General features: G+C 43.2%; 1 protein-coding gene across 1 annotated transcript in view; it reads left to right on the top strand.

Annotated features, from left to right (window-relative positions):
- Positions 1-21,051, top strand: part of MCCC2 (methylcrotonoyl-CoA carboxylase 2) — a 77,673-nt gene that overhangs the window by 22,266 nt on the left and 34,356 nt on the right. The window contains exons 7-8 of the mRNA XM_024219623.3: positions 7,116-7,229; positions 20,403-20,467. Of these exons, the coding sequence (XP_024075391.1) occupies positions 7,116-7,229; positions 20,403-20,467 (179 nt within the window). The remainder of the gene's footprint in view (positions 1-7,115; positions 7,230-20,402; positions 20,468-21,051) is intronic.

Below are 21,051 nucleotides of genomic sequence, written 5' to 3'. Positions count from 1 at the left end.
TTCATTAGAATAAATTTTACAGTGAAAGCACATGGGTTTTTCTCCTTCCTTTGTTTGACTGAGGCTATGCCTTCTAATCAAGAAGGACAACTTGGTCCAGCAGAAGCCATTTTTATTGAGATTGAAAGAGAGAGAGAGACTGATAAGAGTACAATGTTACATTTGCTATTTTCCCTGCTTAGCAGTCAGTGTTTCTTTTTATTATGATAAAATAAAAAACTTTATTCCAGTTTTACAAAGGGAAATCAATTCCCTTGAGAACAGTAAGTTCTTCTCTTATTGAAGATGAGGCCTAGTCCAGCCTTCAGTTCCAGCAGACATGTGAGTGGGCACAAAGCTGATGAACCTGAACCTTGGCTATGATTTACAATGAAATTAGACCATAGACAGGAAAAATTGGATTCATTTAAATTTAATTCTTGTTTTTAACTTCAGGGTCTGAGAACCTAAGTGAAACAATTCTCACATAATATTAGGGGGGGAAATTATGAAATTATTCTCTTGTGAACCTATTTCAAACTGAACTTGGAAGATCTCATTCAGCTCTACCATGACATATTGAGGAATGTCACCAACTGCTAGTATTGATATTAGTAAGTTCTGCTTTCTACTTTTTTAGTTTTATTCTTTCCCAATACTCCTACATATGATTGTTACTGAATGCTTCCTCTATGGAAAACAGGGCAGAGGCAGCCTCTGGCACCCCTTTCTGCTAGGTATAATTGGTGTCCCACCAGCTCAGTGGAATAACATGAGTCAACAGATAGTTACATTGCTATTGTGCTGAATCAGTGAGTGATTTGTTTGGAAGGAGTTTTAACTAACTTTATTCTCACTCATGGGTTCCTTGTAGTTCTTGAAAGAGACTAGAAGGCTTTAGGGAGCATAGAAAGAATCAGCAGCCAGGCGGGAGACTGAGAATGCTGTGGAAGTGGTTCCATCCTGTGTAGATGGAGTACTTTGCATTAAGCAGTGTGTACACTACAGGTGCTATAGTGACATAGCTATGACATCGTAGTTATGCCACGGTAACGCCATAGTGTAGACACAGACTATGGCAATGGAAGGAGTTTTTCCATCGCTATAGGAACTCCACCTCCTCACGAAGCATTCTTCCATTGCCCTACTTGCTTCTACATCAGGCGTTAGGTAGGCATAGCTGCGGTGCTCAGGGGTGTGGATTTTTCACACACCTGAGTGTTATAGCTATGTCGATTTAAGTTGTAAGTGTAGACCAGACCTCAGTCAGTAGAAGCCTAGATGATTAGCACCAAAGTGACTCCAGTCATTATCCAGCAGAGGGATTGTAGTCTGAAGGTAGTGACTCAAAATGGGAAAGTTCAAAGCAAGAAAAACAGAGCTGGAGAAATCTTGATTTTTTTTTAGCAGGGTCCCTGCTTTTAAAGCATTTTTTTTTAAATCATGTTCAGTATTTTCCTTAATACTCTGAAGTAATCAAATGTCTAACATTTAAACACATTCAAAATATAATACATTTATAGCTATAGTTTTCATAGATTGACCATTATATGGCATCAAAATAGAGGAAACATATTGGGTTTTATATAAGCAAAACACTGACTGCAGGAAAGAAATTACTTTTGATCAAAACATATCTATCCCTCAGTTTAATATGGCAACGGTGATAGTTTTCTGAAAGCATTTACAGAGGGAAAGAAAAGTAGAAAACATTTTTACTACAGCTCTTATTATTTAAGGCTTATTTTAGATTCTCTATCAAGATCTCTTTGCTTTCCCTGAAAGTTTTTGTTTTTTATCCTTATTTCCAAGGGCAGCTATTTGTGTTTTGAAAATCTGTTAATGCGTAGCAGTGACTTAGATTATCTTCCTTGTCTGACAAGACGTTTTCTTAGACTGGTATTGAGAAAATACGGTGCTAGATTATTTTTTTTTCTATCCATGTTAATCATTTTGACATGGGAGGTCATTGTTCTTGGCTTGCTGTCCATTGTTGGCAATGTCCATACTAAAAAGTTGTGTTCTGCAGAAAATCAGACTGTTGCTGCAACTGGAGTTTAATCTAATTTGGCGACACTAGAAAAGAATCTTATTCTACTTGACTATTCTTATTTCTCTTTGACTGAAATGAATCCAGAGTGGGTGCCAACCTTGATTATACTCCGTTACTAATTAAGATAGAATTTATTTTTGAACATGTTTTTCACTGTGAGTGCTACTTTCAGCAGCCTTGTTTTTTTTCTTTTCATTTAGACAAAAAGCATTTGTGAAATAATATACTTTAAAATTTCCTAACAAAGCACTTTGACCAACTAAACTTGTGGTTCTCTCTCAATTTACTGCGGTTAGACAGGCAAAACTGTTTCTCTTGGGCAAGAAAGAGCATCCTCTAAAATAACTTTTTAGCTCACATATTGCCTTCGCTTTCTATAACACTGGTGCTGTCCCTGACACTGGTGTCACAGTAGAACGCAAACGCTTCTCTTTCTAGATTCATAGATTTTTAAGTGTAGAAGGTTCTACTATGATCAGGGCCAGCCCTAGGCCAAATGGTATCCCAGGTGAAGAGCATGTTCAGCGCCCCATCCATTTGTTAAAATTTTGACTACCTTATTTTTTATTGCATTTATAGCCCATTTCATGACTTTGATGCATGATTTGCATGCATGAGTTATCCCTGTCTTATAAAACGACAAATTTGCACGCTAGGATCTGTAAATCTGTATTTATTCATGCCATATATAAGCAAATAAAAAAAAATTGTTTCCTCTAAGCTTATAGAAACTTGAATTTTAAGAATAACTGAAATGTATTAACATCAAGAAATTGAACTATACACCAACATTGGGTGGACCAGTATTAAATGGTGTTACAATAGGTGACAGCCTTAGAATGTTAACCCTAGTCCTTTAGTTCAAAAAGTTGCTTTTCTCACCTTTGCCCTCACAAACTGAAGCACAGCATCGGAGAGATCCAAAGACTGGCCAATGGCATTTTCAGGCGATAAAATAGCAAGTGATGTCACTCGTTGGCCAGCATCGATCGAAAATATGTTTTAATGAGCTGAGCTTCAAAAACCTGCACTCACCGCTCCCAACTGTGACCAGCAGCATGAGAAGAATCCTCAAAGCTATCCAGGAAAAGTGGATTAGGAAAAGTGTCCTTCAGCTCTGCATCATGAATGAATTGGAGAACTTGGAGGGGAGAGTGCTTACCATGTGGCAAAATGTGATGGATGTTGTCCAATTTGACATAGAGGTCTTTATCAATGACATCTAAAGATTCCCAGGTGTCAATGTCCGGTGAAGGTCTGTACAATTGTTAAAGAGTGTTTTTCTGTATGCCGAAAGCTTACTAAGGTCATACAAAACCCCCAGGTCTTTTTGTGGTGCTTCATTTGTCCGAAATGTTCTTCGATGGGCACTCGAGCAGTGTCAATGAGTGAGCAAAAAAAGCTCCCTCTTGAATTTTTCTTCTTAGCTTCCCATCACCTCATCTTTGCCCTTGAACCAAACTGTCTCTTCTTCCAATGAATATGAGTTTCCTTGAAGACAGGCTCAACTCCTAAGTTTTCCGCCATTTCTTTCGCAGCAGTTATGGCATCTTCAAATCTATTGTCTCTGTAGGCCACAACGAAATCAAGGCAGCTTCTCCTCATAATAGCAGTCTCAATGTCCATTGACTTAGTTTGTAATGCCTTGCTCACAATGTTTCCTGTAATAAGATATTGTGCCAAATCACACTGAGACTAGAAATTTAAAGTCAGTGATCTGGTTTGCCAGGCTTTGCGCCTTGTGTCAAATTCTGGCCTGGTGATTGCGCCAGTTTCATCAGAGCGTCATAAACCTCAGTCACTTGGTAGCTCACTGGCCTTATGCTGTCAATGCAGCTTTCCCAGCGAGTATCACTTAGTGGCTTCACAGTCAGATCTGTAACATTGTCCATGAGGATCTTCCACCTGATAGTTGATGCTGAAAACAGGACATATATCCTTTGTAGTAATCTGAAGAGAGATACACAATCTAAAGAAGATGCATCTGACACAACCAGATTGAGGGAATGGCAGCCACAATACATGAAGAAAGCTCTTGGATTCAGCACAAGGATTCTTGCCTGGATACCACTGTTTCTTCCCTTCACGTTCACACTGTTCTTGTAGCCTTGGCTGTAGCTTTTATTTTGTTTTCATTCAAAATGTTTATAAATAGTTCTATTAAGCCTTTTCCAGTAGAGTTGTCCACTGACCTTATGGCAAGGAAGGTGCTTGATAACATAAGGTCAATCAATTAGTTTTGAATTGTTTTCTTGCAGTAATGGTTCATAGCTTCTTTACGAACTACTTGACATAGGTGCTCACACATGACATTGTATTTCCCAAGGAGCTCTACCAAACTGAGGAAATTACTGTTATGTTCAGCCTGGTCTGTGTTCTGTTTCAGATATTTTCCCATCAAATTTGCCCCTTGCTGCAAACTAGATTGCAGTTGAGCTTTTCACTTCCTATACTGAGCTCATGAAAGCATCTTTTATTTTCTGCAGGGGAAAACAGACAGTATTAGGGAGAGCAAAAGTCTATGTTCTGCAGTCTTAGAAAGTCATCAAATATTATGTGGTAAGCATGGCAAAAAAAGTAACAGTATTTCTTTTACGTTGTTGCGTAGATAGGGGTTCGATAGATATCTCTGGCATCTCATTTAAATATTTTCTTTATTAATCACTACTTACATTCTTCAAGTCTTAAAACACAAGTACACTTTCACAGTTATACAATAAAACAAGGTTTGCAATATTGCTGCTGGGCTTTCACTTCACTTCAGTTTGTTCTTATATCTCACTGACCTGAGTCGCGATTCCCTCGCCCCTTATATACCTGTGAGGGCATGACTGACAACATTCTAGGAGATTTGAGGAAAATGTAGTTCTCAGTTAGTCTGGAAGGTTTCATGAGATTCTACAAAGGAATGCAGTCAGTTGACTAGCTCTGTAGTCTAGTGTTTTGGAGATCTGTTTTACTTTGGATCCCAGAATTTTGAAATCCCATATTTATATTGAAAAATGATTAACACAACTTGTATATCAAACACAACAACATCATAAAAAATAAAATTTGTCATTTTGCAAAAACACAAAACAAAAGCCTCTGGCAGAGGGATATGGTGGGGGATGACCATTATAAGTGGTACTCTTAAGGAGTCTTCCGTTAGGCTTGTGGATACCTGATGACGTCTGATAAAATGTGTAAGAGAAAGTCCCATTGATTCATCACTCTGTCCTGGGTGTAATTTGGTGTACAAGATGCCAGCTGCTGAAAAAGCTCCTTTTGACTCCATGCTAGGAGGCGTGATGGCATCATTCAGTCCTGTTTCAGGTGCAGGTGAAGCCCCCGACCATCTGTTTTTGAAGAGCGCATTTGCTTTTTAATAGCAGCCAGTGGCAGATTAGCCACTGGGCCTACGGGGCCCGTGCCGGGCAGGCAGGGTGGGGGAAGCCCCCACGCTCCCCCCAACTCTGCTCCCCAGCAGCAGTGCTGGGCAGGGCAGCCCCCACGCCCCTAAACCGCTCTCCCTGGCAGAAGCTGGTGGGCAGCGGGGAAAGCCCCGAGCGCCCCCCATCCCTAGCAGAAGCCCAGGACTGCAGGGGAAGCCCCCTCGCCCTCCGTCGCCGGCAGAAGCCAGCGGATGGCAGGGGAAGCCCCTGTGTCCGACCTCGTTCTCCGGCAGAAAAATAAAAATTTATCCAGAGCCTGGTCCCTTGCAGAAGCGCGGAGGGGTGGGGGTGGGTGGCAGGGGAAGCCCCAGAACCAGGACCCCCGCTGTGGCTCGGGGACTAGAGGAGCTCTTGCTACCTGCTGCAGCCTCAGGACTGAGGGAGCTTTCACTCCCTGCTGGGGCTGTGGCGGGGGGACAGAGCTTCTCTGGTCTTGGGGCTGCAGTAGGGGGTAGTGGGGGCCAGAAAGTAGCAAACAGGTTGCAGGGCTGCAGTTGGGGGCACAGAAGGAGGGGGGGACCCTGGGTGGAACTGGGCGGAGCCCTGGGGAAGGGGAAGAAAGAGGTGGGGCTGTGGGCGGGGCTGCAGGCAGAGGGGGCGGAATGGGGGCAGGACCACAGGTGGAATGGGTTGGAACGGCCCCCCCCACTTGCTCTGGTCAGGGGCCCCAGGAAACCTTAATCCACCGCTGATAGCAGCCATTAAGTTATTGCCAATGTGTAACAGTGGAAGATTGCATGTTTTCACTTTTTATTAATATTATTCCAATCTCTTTTTGTGGTTCAAACTGTATTTTCAGTAGGTGTGAGAGCAAATAATAATACATTAGACAATGGTATGCTTTGCACTGCCTGGTATTTCTGTGCCTGCATCAGTGTGCCTGGAAAGGATTTTCTTTTCTTTTTGAATCCTTCTTGAAACTGGAGCTGAGAGAAAACTTCACTCTAGTATCACAGGCTGCTCCATTTTTTTTTTTGTATATATACATTTGTTTTTGGATTTTTAACAATCCACCCCTCACTGTGGTATCTGGGGACAAATCAGTTCTTTTAAAAACGCCACTAAATTAACAGTGTGTGGTGTAATAATAACTAGACTTTACCTCACCATTAGAAATAAACATGACACCAATACCTTATCAGGCAAAAGCCTGAGAAAAGAGGTGTGCTTTATGTTTTGCTACTAATGTCAACAAACGTGGGCTTTGTAGGTAGACCCCTTGGTGAAGCAAATTAATTCCCACTGAAATTGAGGCACCTCCTCGAAAATGTCCTGCCATCAGTCCTCAGACACTTAAACCTAGGGACTTTGTGCTTGTGTATATCAGCTGATCTCAGCTGTTGACTTCAGTGTAGCTATGCTGATTTTCACCAGCTGAGGATTTGGTTTAAATAATGGGGAAGCCCTCAGATGCTTGGACTATGTGGGTCATAAACATACCTACAGAGATTCCATGTAGTTTCCAAAGAAATGCTAAAAAAAAAATGAGAAAAAGGTCCTATCTGCTCTGCATGGACGTTAATGATCCCATGTCACTTCTAGAGAGCCTTTGATAAAATCTGCACAATAGAGATTAGTGAACAGGTGCCTTTGAATTTCAAAGAGTTTAGACTGATTTGTTAATATATATATTGCTGTTTTTCCTTCAGATAGCAGTGGTAATGGGATCCTGTACAGCAGGAGGAGCATATGTACCTGCAATGGCTGATGAAAGTATAATAGTTGGCAAGCAGGGAACAATTTTCTTGGGAGGACCTCCATTGGTAAGTAGACACATTTTTTTAGCAACATAATTTAAAACAATTTCTGCCTTTGCGTGTCTGAAAATTGTACAGCTGTACAAGTAACTCAGCCTTTCCCTATGACCTGTTTTGCTCCAAAGAAATGAGTAACTATTCATTTTTGAGATTACTTTTGACCTTTTAAAATTTTAAATCAAACCTTTTCTTTCTCGTACTTGTCTGCAGTAGCAGTATAACAAGTGTATAAATGAGATCACGTTAAGCTTTTCATAAGAGAGAAGTAAACTATCCTGGCAAAAGCGCTTTTTGCCAGTATAATTGGATCTACTCTAGGGCTTTTACTGGCGTAGCAGTGTTGGTTAAATAAAACAAAAAATAAAAAAAATCAGCCCTAACTGACATAGTTTTGCTAGTATAAATTTTAAGTGTAGGCCAGGCCTTGGGCAGGCAATTCTACTTTAAATTAACTACAGGATGCAATTTAGAAAAAAAGTTAAGATGTGGTATTTGCTGAATGTTAACTGTTAAAAAATCAATAGAATACAATTAATTAAATAAGGAATTAGGTAGACTCCCCACATTACAAGAAGCACTGGAAATAGATGACATGCTAAAAACAATAGATAAAATCTTGGCCCCATCGAAGTCAGTGGGACTTTTGCCATTAACTTCAAGGGGGCCAGGATTTAATGTGTAGGACCTTTTAGAACTAAGGGCTTGTCTGCATGGGGAAGTTGAGCAGAATAGCTATTCCATTTGGATGCTGTATTTCAGAATAAAAGTCACTTTATTCTGGAATAATTTGCATGCTCACAAAGCACATTAATGATTCTGGAATATATTGTTAAACACAGTGATGTGATGCAGCACTTTGCTGCGAGATGGTGGAGTGTTTTGGGAACAATCTGAGGGGCTACAGTTGCCTAAAATTAGTAGACACCAAATATCTCTCAAAAGTGCTTGCACTTGAGTATGTATAAATGGGAAAATCAGCTGTTAACTCTATTACTGATTACATCACACTACCCAATTCCTAGGGAGACAGCGATGGAGGACTCTGGTGAGGGAGTTTGCTTGTGTCAGCCAGTTAGGTCACAGGGAACATATAGCAATATCATTTCTAAGTATAGCTAGATGGAAACAAGATTTATTTTTTTTAATGAAAATTTTTCACGAATCATTTGTGCATGATTCCATAACTTTTCTCTTCCCAGCACAAAATTACTGCTACTGGCCATTTTTTCACATTCTATGTTTATTTGAATGGCATTGTTCTTATTCCCACTGTCCACCCTGGCATTTGAAGCCATTCCCTTCACTTTCGTTTTATTTAGTCCTATTAATCAGGTACTTCAGCATTTTGTAAATTTACTTGACTCCATGTATGGAGTAAGTTTATAACTCCTGTGGGGTTCAAAAATAAGCATATATAGTTATTAAACATATTTCTTTGTGAACTTGATAGTTGCTGAACGTTAACAATTCTTTCCAAACCTGTCAGCAGAAACATAATTGGAATGTGTGGGTGGGAGGGAAATGAAGCACAAAATCATGTTGGTGTTTAGCCTGGGAAAGTATTTTCTATGTTTTTATTTCAATGGAGATTTTCCAGTTTGAAGAAAAGAACAAAGTAATCAGCATAAACAAATGTAATAATCAATAGCAAGTCCTGAATGACGAAACTGTGCCATTTAGTGCTAATTGATTTGTTGTTCATTTCCTTTTAGAATTTCTCAGGCACTAATTATGTCATTTAAAATGCGTTAATCCAGTCTTTTTTCCTTTTTGTACCTTGTGTTAATCCTGTTCACCAGAATGGTAGCTTATTGATTATATGTAAACTGAGAACTTTCCTCAATTAAGGATTTTTATGTACACTTATTTTATCTGTCTTAATTGGAAAGATGATTGGGATTTTCTTGTGGACAATGGCATAAATGTGAACAGACATGTTACTTGAAAACAGAAATGTCAGCAAGACCTGATGACTCTTTCCAGATACTCCAGGCAGGGCTTTGGAGCTGTGCTCTGGCTCCGCTCCAACTCCAGGCAAAAATGTGCAGCTCCACTGCTCCGGAGCTGCTCCGCGCTCCAGCTCTGGGCTCCGCTCCAAAGCCCTGACTCCAGGTAACCTTTTATTGAGGGAAAAAGCTTAGTAGGATTAAAAAGAATTAGACATTTATATGGCTAGAGATAACATCCATAATTATATTAGGAAGGATAAATTACTTCAGGGCATAAGCCACCACTGTTTAATGGAAGTGATCAAGAAGCTTCTCTTATTGGCAAGTAATTCCATAACTATCTACTGTGAGGTTTGTTGCATCTTCCTTTGATGCATCTGGCACTGGCCACTGTCAGAGACAACATTTTGGACCACATGGATCACTTTTTGATCTAGCATGGCAATTTCTATGTTTGTGTTGAATTAACAATTACTTTATAATATATAAAATTCAGGTCCAAAATCTTTTATTTTCTTTTTTCACACTCTAGCTTTCCATAATGATCAGTATAATTATAATAAATGAACTAAACACTTCCTTAAAACATTAAGTTTTAGATTATTCTGAGCCCCTTCTATGTCAGATGGTCTGCACAGTGGGCTGTTCTCCGTCTCCATGGCAACTGGGGCACACCAAATCTTTGCTCTGAGCCTGGGCTTAGGACTACCCCTCAGAAAGAACTGTCCAGAATTCTCTGCCTCTAAGCAGCATACATGGCAGACTCTAAGCCCTGGTCTACACTATGAGTTTAGGTCGAAGTTAGCAGCATTAGATCGATTTAACCCGTCCACACGACGAAGCCATTTTTGTCGACTTAAAGGGCTCTTAAAATCGATTTCAGTACTCCTCCCCGACGAGGGGATTAGCGCTGAAATCGACCTTGCTGGGTCGAATTTGGAGTAGTGTGGACGCAATTCGACGGTATTGGCCTCCGGGAGCTATCCCAGAGTGCTCCATTGTGACCGCTCTGGACAGCACTCTCAACTCCGATGCACTGGCCAGGTTGTCAGGAAAAGCCCTGCGAACTTTTGAATTTCATTTCCGGTTTGGCCAGCGTGGCGAGGTGATCAGCACAGGTGACCAAGCAGAGCTCATCAGCACAGGTGACCATATAGTCCCAGAATCGCAAAAGAGCTCCAGCATGGACCGAACGGGAGGTACTGGATCTGATCGCTGTATGAGGAGATGAATCCGTGCTATCCGAACTCCGTTCCAAAAGACGAAACGCCGGAATATTTGAAAAAGTCTCCAAGGGCATGAAGGACAGAGGTTATAACAGGGACCCGCAGCAGTGCCGCGTGAAACTTAAGGAGCTGAGGCAAGCCTACCAAAGAACCAGAGAGGCAAACGGCCACTCCGAGTCAGAGCCCCAGACATGCCGCTTCTATGATGAGCTGCATGCCATTCTAGGGGTGCCCCATCAACTACCCCACCCTTGTGCTGGACTCCGTCAATGGATTCTCATGCAACAGGGATGCGGATTTTGGCGCACAGCATGCAAGCGGAGAAAACGTTTTCCCCGACAGCCAGGAACTCTTTATCACCCTGGAGCCAGTACCCTCCCAACCCACCCAAGGCGGGCTCACGGACCTTGAAGGCGGAGAAGGGACCGCTGGTGAGTGTACCTTTTTGTACATGGTTTAAAAGCAAGCGTGTTTAATAGTTAATTTGCCCTGAAGACTTGGGATGCATTCGTGGCCAGTACAGCTACTGGAAAAGTCTGTTAACGTGTATGGGGATGGAGTGTAATTCCTCCAGGGACATCTCAATGAAGCTCTCCTGGATGTACTCCCAAAGCCTTTGCAAAAGGTTTCTGGGGAGGGCAGCCTTATTCCGTCCTCCATGGTAGGACACTTTACCACGCCAGGCCAGTAGCATGTAGTCTGGAATCATTGCATAACAAAGCATGGCAGTGTATGGTCCCTGTGTTTGCTGGCATTCAAGCAACATCCGTTCTTTATCTCTCTGTGTTATCCTCAGGAGAGTGATATCATTCATGGTCACCTAGTTGAAATAGAGGAATTTTATTAAGGGGACATTCAGAGGTGGCCGTTCGTGCTGGGCTATTTGCCTGTGGCTGAACAGAAATCATCCCCGCTGTGCGCCACGCGGTGGGGGCAGGGGTGAAGCGAACATCCCAGAGAATAGGGTGGGGTGGGGGGATTTAGTTGGGTTTGTGCTGCACATTAACCCAAAAACCGCAGCCCCTCCTTTTAAACGGCCAACCCATTTTAAATGGCCAACCCAACGGGTGCTTGGTATGGGACACGAGGGTGCTGCTGGTTGAAACCATTCCCACATGTTATGAAGGTTAAAGAAGCCAAAAGACTGTGGCTTACCATGTCTGCCTGAAAGAGTCTACCCATTGTTCTCTAAAATGTGTCTTTTAAAATATTACTCTCCCTTTTTTTCCCTCCCGCAGCTGCAAATGTTCCAGTGCTCCCCATATCATCTCCGTCCCAGAGGCTAGCGAAGATTAGAAGGCGAAAAAAATGCACTCGCGATGAAATGTTCTCTGAGCTCACTGAAAGAGCCCAGCAGAATGCATGGAGGCAGACACTGTCAGAGTGCAGGAAAGCACAAAATGAACGCGAGGACAGGTGGCGTCAACGTGATGAGAGGAGGCAGGAAGCAATGCTCAGGCTACTGGAGGATCAAACTGATATTCTCCGGCGTATTGTTGAGGTGCAGGAAAGGCAGCAGGAGCACAGACCGCCGCTACAGCCCCTGTGTAACCAACCGCCCTCCTCCCCAAGTTCCATAGCCTCCTCACCCAGATGCCCAAGAACGCGGTGGGGGGGGCCTCCGGGCACCTAACCACTCCACCCCAGAGGACTGCCCAAGCAACAGAAAGCTGGCATTCAATAAGTTTTGAAGTGCAGTGTGGCCTTGTCCTTCCTCCTCCCCTCCTCCGCCACCCCACCCGGTGCTTCCCTCCTCCTCCACCCCTCCCGGGCTACCTTGGCAGTTATCCCCCCCCCATTTGTGTGATGAAGTAATAAAGAATGCATGAATTTGAAACAACAATGACTTTACTGCCTCTGCAAGCGGTGATCAAGGGGGGAGAGGAGGGCGATTGGCTTACAGGGAAGTAGAGTGAAGCAAGGGGGCGGGTTTTCATCAAGGAGAAACAAACAGAACTTTCACACCGTAGTTCCCTGGCCAGTCATGAAACTGGTTTTCAAAGCTTCTCTGATGAGCAGCATGCCCTGCTGTGCTCTTCTAACCGCCCTGGTGTCTGGCTGCATGTAATCAGTGGCCAGGCGATTTGCCTCAACCTCCCACCCCGCCATAAACTTCTCCCCCTTACTCTCACAGATATTGTGGAGCACACAGCAAGCAGTAATAATGATGGGAATATTGGTTTAGCTGAGGTCTAACCGAGTCAGTAAACTGCGCCAGCGTGCTTTTAAATGTCCAAATGCACATTCTACCACCATTCTGCACTTGCTCAGCCTATAGTTGAACAGCTTCTGACTACTGTCCAGGGTGCCTGTGTATGGCTTCATGAGCCATGGCATTAAGGGGTAGGCTGGGACCCCAAGGATACCTATAGGCATTTCAACATCCCCAACGGTTATTTTCTGGTCTGGAAAGTAAGTCCCTTGCTGCACACAGACCAGAGTTCCTAAAGATGTGAGCGTCATGTACCTTTCCTGTCCATCCCACGTTGATGTTGGTGAAACGTCCCTTGTGATCCACCAGTGCTTGCAGCACCATTGAAAAGTACCCCTTTCGGTTTATGTACTGGCTGCTTTGGTGTTCCGGTCCCAAGATAGGAATATGCATTCCGTCTATCGCCTCACCACAGGTAGGGAATCCCATTGTAGCAAAGCCATCCACTGTGACCTGCACATTTCCCAGAGTCACTACTCTTGATAGCAGCAGCTCAGTGATCGCGTAGGCTACTTGGATCACAGCAGCCCCCACAGTAGATTTGCCCACTCCAAATTGATTCCCGACTGACCGGTAGCTGTCTGGCGTTGCAAGCTTCCAGAGGGCTATCGCCACTTGCTTGTGAACTGTGAGGGCTGCTCTCATCTTGGTATTCTTGCGCTTCAGGGCAGGGGAAAGCAAGTCACAAAGTTCCATGAAAGTGCCCTTATGCATGCGAAAGTTTCGTAGCCACTGGGAATCATCCCAGACCTGCAACACTATGCGGTTCCACGAGTCTGTGCTTGTTTCCCGGGCCCAGAATTGGTGTTCCATGGCATGAACCTCCCCATTACCACCATGATGTCCAAATTGCCAGGGCCCGTACTTTGAGAGAATTCTGTGTCCATGTCCTCATCACTCTCGTCACCGCGCTGCCATCGCCTCCTCGCCTCCTTTTGCAGGTTCTGGAGCTGCATATACTGCAGGATAATGTGAGTGGTGTTTACAGTGCTCATAACTGCCACGGCGATCTGAGCGGGCTCCATGCTTGCCGTGGTGTGGCGTCTGCGCGGAAAAAAGGCGCGAAACGATTCTCAGCCATTGCTCTCACTGAGGGAGGGGCGACTGACGACATGGTTTACAGGGTTGGCTTACAGGGAATTAAAATCAACAAAGGCAACTAATCGCAAACAGCCTAGTCAGCAAACAGCGCCAGCGAGCTTTTAAATGTCCAAAGGCACATTCTACCACCATTCTGCACTTGCTCAGCTATAGTTGAACTGCTCCTTACTACTGTCCAGGCTTCATGAGCCATGGGAGCAAGGGGTAGGCTGGGGTAGGTGCGACCGTGCGGTGCTGCCAGCTGGGAGAGCAGCCTGAGGCAAAAGTCTCCAGCTCGCATGATATTCCAGGCAGGCCTGAATCTCCATTAGGCGAAACTTAAAGAAGAGAATGACCTGGAGTCATTCCCATTTTTGTCCAGGCGCCCCCGACCGACCTCACTGAGGTCAGCCAGGAGCAACCAGGAGACAGCAGCAGATGGTACAATACGGCTGCTAACTGTCTTTGCTAATTTGCAAAGGCAAGGAGCTGCTGCTGTGTAGCAATGCAGTACCGCGTCTGTCAGCAGCACCCAGGAGACGTATGGTGACAGTGAGCTGAGTGGGCTCCATGCTTGCCGTGGTATGTTGCCTGCACGGGTAACCCAGGGAAAAAGGCGAGAAACGATTTTTTGCCGTTGCTTTCACGGAGGGAGGCCTGACGACATGTACCCAGAACCACCCGCGACAGTGTTTTTGCCTCATCAGGCATTGGGAGCTCAATCCAGAATTCCAATGGGCGGCGGAGACTGCGGGAACTGTGGGATAGCTACCACAGTGCAACGCTTCGAAAGTTGACGCTAGCCTCGGTACTGTGGACGCACTCCGCCGACTTAATGCGCTTAGTGGGGACAGACACAATCGACTGTATCAAATCGATTTCTAAAAAATCGACTTCTATTAAATTGACCTAATTTCGTAGTGTAGACATAAGTCTCTCTTTGGAGTGGACCTTTGACAAGATTTGTAAAATACTTTTAACTAATTCTCTCTGTTTCTTCTTTGACATTGAGGTTCTTCTCCTCAAAACTGCTAAACTAAAAATGTGTATCTTTTGGCTTTCTGAGAAGGGTTTGAAGGACAGCACCTCTCCTCCCCTCCCATTCACAAAGAGCAAACGGGTTGTAGGGAAACCTGCTCCCAGCTGGCGTGTGCAAGGTACATGCTGAGGTGGTCAAGCGGGCCACAGAGATACTAACCCCCAGCCAGCATGTGCGTGAGGTCGATGACAGGCTGCAGGGAGCCAGGCTCCCAGCCAGAGACTGAGCAAGGTCCATGGCAAGAGTCAAGCAGGTTACAGGGAAAGTCCTTTTACTGAGATCACGCCAGAAAGAGTGGTATAGAGACAGGTGTCTGATTTTCAGAGCCCTCCTGAATTTTGGGGAAGGCAAGGTCCTCCCAGAGCAACCGGGAGTAAAAGATTCCTGCCCCCAGCCAGCACTGGCAAGGTCTGTGATCAGATGGTTGAGAAGGTCATAAGCATCCCCCCTTCCCATAAACCATTTTACTTGCAAGGCCTCCACTGCCATGATGGGGCCTTTCTGATACTGATGAGTCATTTGTCACCAGTGACTCTGTGTGGATGGTCCCCAGTCAGTACAGACCCAGCAGTAGGGAGCATGGGGCTGAATGATTCAGATCTACTTCCCTAGGAGATGGACCTACCTCCTTTCCCCTTCCAGCCTCCAGGGGTCCTATAGAAGACCATAAAGGCTCAGGTCCTCAAAGGTATTAAGGCTCCTAACTTATTAAAATCAATAGAGGTTAGGAGCCTCAATACCTTTGAGGATCTGGGCCAAACTGGCTACTATTCTCCATAGGGAGACGTACAAGATATTTGTCTGCAGGCTCTCTTTTCAGTCTCCCTGTTAACATGCTCTTCCCCTCACAGGGCCCCTTCCCTCAGGATTTGGCCCAGGGACTGGTGAAGGAAATTGCCCCCAAAAGGGGCAGCGTAAAGTTTTAAAACCTCTCCTGCGAGATTCTGCCCTTTAGATCCTCTACAGAGGAGAACTTTGTAAAGCTGGGGCTTTCGATGAGATACTTCAGACTCAGCTAAGCTTCCTAGAATTAAGCACAAATGGGAATCTAATTTCACAGGTGCTTATGTTTTTAGAAAATGAAATAACAGCAAAACCCTGCAAAACTGAAAAAGATCTGTGCAGTTCTTCAACTGGTTTATGAGGGTGTCATTAAGGTGGAGTGGGAATTCCCTATCAAGATCTACTTGTACCTAATATTAAACCTGCTTCTGTCTCATAACAGTAAAGGGCATAGTCAGATCAGCCAAGGGAGTATTCCTGCAAAAGCAACAGAGACTAAGATCAGCAATTAGGTTAAAGCTGGATACAGGAGCCTTAGCCATGAGAGTAATGACTGCAGTCTCTATGCAGCTCTGTGCTCACCTGGAGGCCATTGTGAGCATGCACTAACACCCAATCTCCCCACTCCAAGCAAACAAACAAAAGCCCTACTCCATAAAATCTCCTTTAAACAAGATTTTCCTAGCAACTTTTTCAGGACTGTTGCTTTACCTGACTGACTTTCTGTACATTCAAAACTTCCAAAGACATGGCTTGGGGGTAACTATAGGTCCACTTGAGGGAACTGGAATTGCAGGCTACCATCCAATATACTTCCAAATATTTTGTTGGTAAGCTCTTTGGAGAGGATAGAGACAAAAGTCACTGAGGCACCTTTAAAAGTCGCTCTGGATTTTGGGTTTCCCAAATATTGGCAGATCTTGCACTCCATGAAGGGAGCTTCAGGGCACGCCTTCCTCTGTGGGTGATTGACCTCAGAAAATGAGTGCTTGAGATAGGGAAGGATATTTGATAGAACTCACTCATTCTCCCAGTGACAAGTTTATCCTTTACTCAAGGTAAGTTAAAATAAACAAATACTATCAACAAGACCTTTGTAGCATCAGAAGATGAAGGGTGCAATGATCACAGTTTCTTACACTCGAAAAATACAACACGTTCTGTGGAGAGACTGGTATTTTGGTAAGGGCTAAAGATTCTATATAGTACAAAGAGAAACAATGTCATGCAGCCCATTTTAGATCTCAGGTCTCTCAACAAGTCCATAAGATGGTCAATATTCCATGTGGAAATATTGGGCATTATCTTCTCAAAACTTCAGAACATGAAAATAAGCCTCCTGGAGAGCTACTGAAAATATGATTGGGGAGAGTCGCCCAGAAAGTATTTTCAATACAGAACACTCCTTTTCTGGACTCATAAATTCTACATGGCTTATTCACAAATGTCATATGATCCCTCCCTTCAAGTGAAAGTCTAACCTTATCTGACAACCTTCTCGTCACATTATGTAGAGCCCAGCAGTCATCACTTAAAAACCTTCAAAAACATGGGTTTGAACGAACAAGTGGAGGGACCAATTACAGCCTTCATAAAAGTCCAGCATCTCAGTTGTTGTCCATGACCATCTTTGTTTAAGAAGAGAAAGAGAAGAAGATGATTTGCCAAACATTAGCACATCTCTCAAAAGATAAAATCTAACTCCATTCCTGGGATAGTTGGTCTCATGTCTCAATACCTGGCACAATTCTTGCTTTGCTTTCAGACCACAATTACAGCAAATCAATATATAAAGATCTTGGTCCAGATCCAATACTAGAATCTCTTGGTGAAATCATTCTTAATATTTAGCATTATCTGATGTCAAATCCAAAGAAGCCCGTTCATCAGCACAGATACTAGAACCCATATAGGGGAACATATTGTGACTCCTATATGTCTTTGGGAAGGTATAATAGAAGGAGACATGGAGTATAATGTCTCATGTGATGGACCCTCAAATTGACTACTCTATTTCTAGTAGATGATTCTCCAGAAATGTGATGTGTATATAACTGCAAGAAGACAGAAAACATTCACAACTGCTTATAGTACTAGCCTTGTTCATGTTCTGGGCAGATACTGTCACTCTGTCTCTCAGGAGTCTGTGCAAAGAAGGAAAGTCAGGCTGGCTCAGCAAGACACACATAGAACTGAGGGAATGCAATCGAGACCATCTAGCCTTTGTGCATCACAGGCCAGGTTGGAAGCCTATGGACACACACAAAACACAGTGTGTAACAAAGTGTGAACGAATGCACCCTGTATTCACACCCTGAACATTATTGTAATAATCTTTGTACAAAATATGCCTTGTGAGGTATCACTTGAAAAGTAATAACTCACTGGTTAGTAATATGGTGACATGTTTGTAGCAACATTATATGTAAAGCTATGAACATAAGATGAAATTATGACTGAAATGTGGTTACCATAATGGATAAACCTGTTTCTCAGAGAGAAGGGACACGCTGACGGCTCTAGTCAGGAGTCATCAAAGTTGATGGATAGTCATCTGTCAAGTGACCATTTTTTGACAAAGAAAGGGTACAGTAACAGATCGATCTATATTTTAGCAAACAGCATAGAACCTCTTTCACCATGAGACTCCATGACTCCAACCTCAGAGCAGGAATGAACTTTACTTAGATGTAACCCTCAGGAAAATGCATTTCAAAGGGTGCCTGGACTATAAAGTGAGGGGCAAAACCACCTCAAGGTATCTCTCGCTATCTCTTTCTCTCTTTCTTTCTCACCTAAGAAGGCAAAGGAAGTAGCCATTTGACTTTGGGAGAGATCCTGCCCTGAAATTTGTTCAGCCCTGTTGCTGAGAGCATGTGGTAAGGATTTGATCTTGAACAAAGTCTAGTTTAAGTTTTAGCACTAGAAAGCATTTTATCTTGTAATCATTTCTGACTTTAATGCCTTGTACTTGTAGTCACTTAAAATGTATCTCTTTGTAGTTAAATAAACTTGTTTTATTCTTTAATCAAACTAATTCAGTTTGAATGCAAAACTGGATTGTGTGGGTCATTCCCTTTAAAGTAGCAAACTGTTGGATATTGTTCCCTTACAGGAGCAATGGACCTATAATATCAGGACTGTCCAGGAAGGGGCTGGACAGTGCAGAAGACACATTTTGGGGGACAATTCAGGACTGGGAGTATGTTGGGTCACCCTGCAGGTAGTAACCAAGGCTGCTGAGGTCAGTGTTGCTGGCAGGCTGCAGCTATATGCAACACTGCATGCTGTTTGGCTGTTTGTGAGGCGCTCAGGTTGAGAGCTATAGCAGTAAAGCATTGTGAGGCACCCCAGGTTGCAGAGCAGGTGCTGACACAACCCCTTACTGGTCTAAATTGCACCCCAAATGTGATACAGGGATTTTTCCTGAACCAAAATCCAGTGCTGCCTAACTCATCAGCTGGGAAGCTGAAAGGAAAGAAATAGAGTGTCGCATTCTAAGAAGGTGATTAACGCCCTCCTAGCATCTCAGAGGAAATTCACAGATGATGTCTATATATCACTTGAGGTTTAGGTGGGTGTTAAAAGGAACACACATCAAAGCAAAGTCAGCTGAAGCAAAGGACAGTCTAGTGTTTTTACAAGATAGCCTGACCATGGGGCCCAAGGACAACACTTCTTGGAAAGATAAGTCATCAATTGCCTGCACATTGCACTGTAAGAAATCCATCCATCACATAACAGATTTCTTATCAGTCATCTGGCAGTGTACAGATTCTTGTCATAATCTCAGTCTGTGTACCAATAAAGCCACTTTTCAGTTTCATAGCTGGTAGGTATCTTCCTATTCTCACTGAAAGTATCTTCCCTACACTCTACCTCTTTGTCCAGTGAGGTGTCAGAGCTTGGTGTGCTGCCAGTGAAACTTCAGTTACATATTCTATCAAACATTTTATGAACTAGCCAGATGTCCATCCCCAACGTCACCACAATCTTCCTCATGTAATAGGTTACTTCACACCTCATGTAATAGGTTACTTCACACCTTCTAGTTATTTTTAGGAAAATCACACTTAATTCAGATAGTTTTCTTTTATAAAGGTGCTCTTTTTAGAAAAAGTTTCTTGTTAAATTATTTTGTGGGTGTGAGACAAGACTCAATAATGCATAGATGGATTCAGATTGTTTTAAGGTTAATAATAGAATAACTAAATTAAACATTTGAAATTTGTAGAAGAGTATGTCAAGAAAATAACTGAATATTAGAGTAGATTTTGAATTAGAAAATGTATAAGCTAGTACCATGTGCAAGTAGGGAAATGGTTTGTCTAGTGACATTCCATTTGAAAAAGGAATTATTTAATTTTGGCATTGGTATCTTCCAGGAACTGAGGGCAAGCCTGACATTTGTGGTTCTCACTTTGAACATTTATGGATACAGCAGAGCATCCCATTTGACATTAACTTATTAGCTTTGTGAAAAAGAGCAGAATACCTGTAGCTAGATTAAAAATGGTTTACACTAATAATCTATTGATGAGTAATAACTTTTACAAGGTATGCATTAGGTGATGGTTTCAATCTAAAAAATAATGGTCAGGTAACACATATACCCACACACATTAGTATAGGAAAGAGCTTTGTGGCTATAGAACTTAAGTGTAAATGCTGAATAATGAAGGTATGAATTCCATGAAATTTGGGTAATTTAAAAAAGATCATCATAGCACATTTTTAATACTATAGTGGGAAAATATTGCAGAAACATGACTGAGTCTAATTAGTGAAGAAACATTTGGAGAGGAACTTTTTTTATTACTAAACTTTTCTAAACATTCATGTGAAGTAAGTGCAAACTCTTTCCCTGATTCTACTGTTTATATATTATAGGTTAAAGCGGCAACTGGTGAGGAGGTATCAGCGGAGGATCTTGGAGGTGCTGATCTTCACTGCCGGTAAAACAAACAAAACCCCCTGGGGCTTGTCATTTTCCACACACCCCCTTTAGTTTTTAATGGGGCTAAAAATGAACTGATCAAAAGATTTTCTGTAGCAGGTTGGTCCACCTAGTTTAGTATCCTAGTCCAGCAATGACCAGTTACTAATTCTTCTTCGAGTGCTTGTTCATGTCCATTCCAATCAGGTGTCTGCGCATGCACGGTAGCCGGAAGATTTTTCCCATAGCAGCCTCTGTCGGGTCGGCCTGGGCACCCCTGGAGTCATGCCTTCATGGTGCTCAATATAGAGCCCTGCCAACCCGCCACCCCTTCAGTCCCTTCTTACCGCCAGTGACGGTTAGCTGGAATGTCCCATAGCCCTTGCTTAGCAAGTGCCTTTATCTCTGTTTTTTGTGTATAGTTCTCTGTAGTTCGTTGTATAGTAGTTAAAGTTAGTTGGGGGTTCCCCCCCTTCCGACTCCCCGGAACTGGAGTATGCCGTGGTCCCCGGATTTCAAAACCTGTGAGGTCTGCGCTAAGCGCATGCCAAAGAGTGACCCCCACACTTCTTGTCTAAGGTGCCTAAGGTAAGGTCACCAAAA

The sequence above is a fragment of the Terrapene carolina genome, unplaced genomic scaffold (assembly GCF_002925995.2).
Source record: "Terrapene carolina triunguis isolate 2854851 unplaced genomic scaffold, T_m_triunguis-2.0 Scaffold69, whole genome shotgun sequence".
Taxonomy (NCBI): Eukaryota; Metazoa; Chordata; order Testudines; family Emydidae; genus Terrapene; species Terrapene triunguis.
Note: the sequence above shows the minus strand (reverse complement) of the source record. Positions and strands in the feature narration are given on the sequence as shown.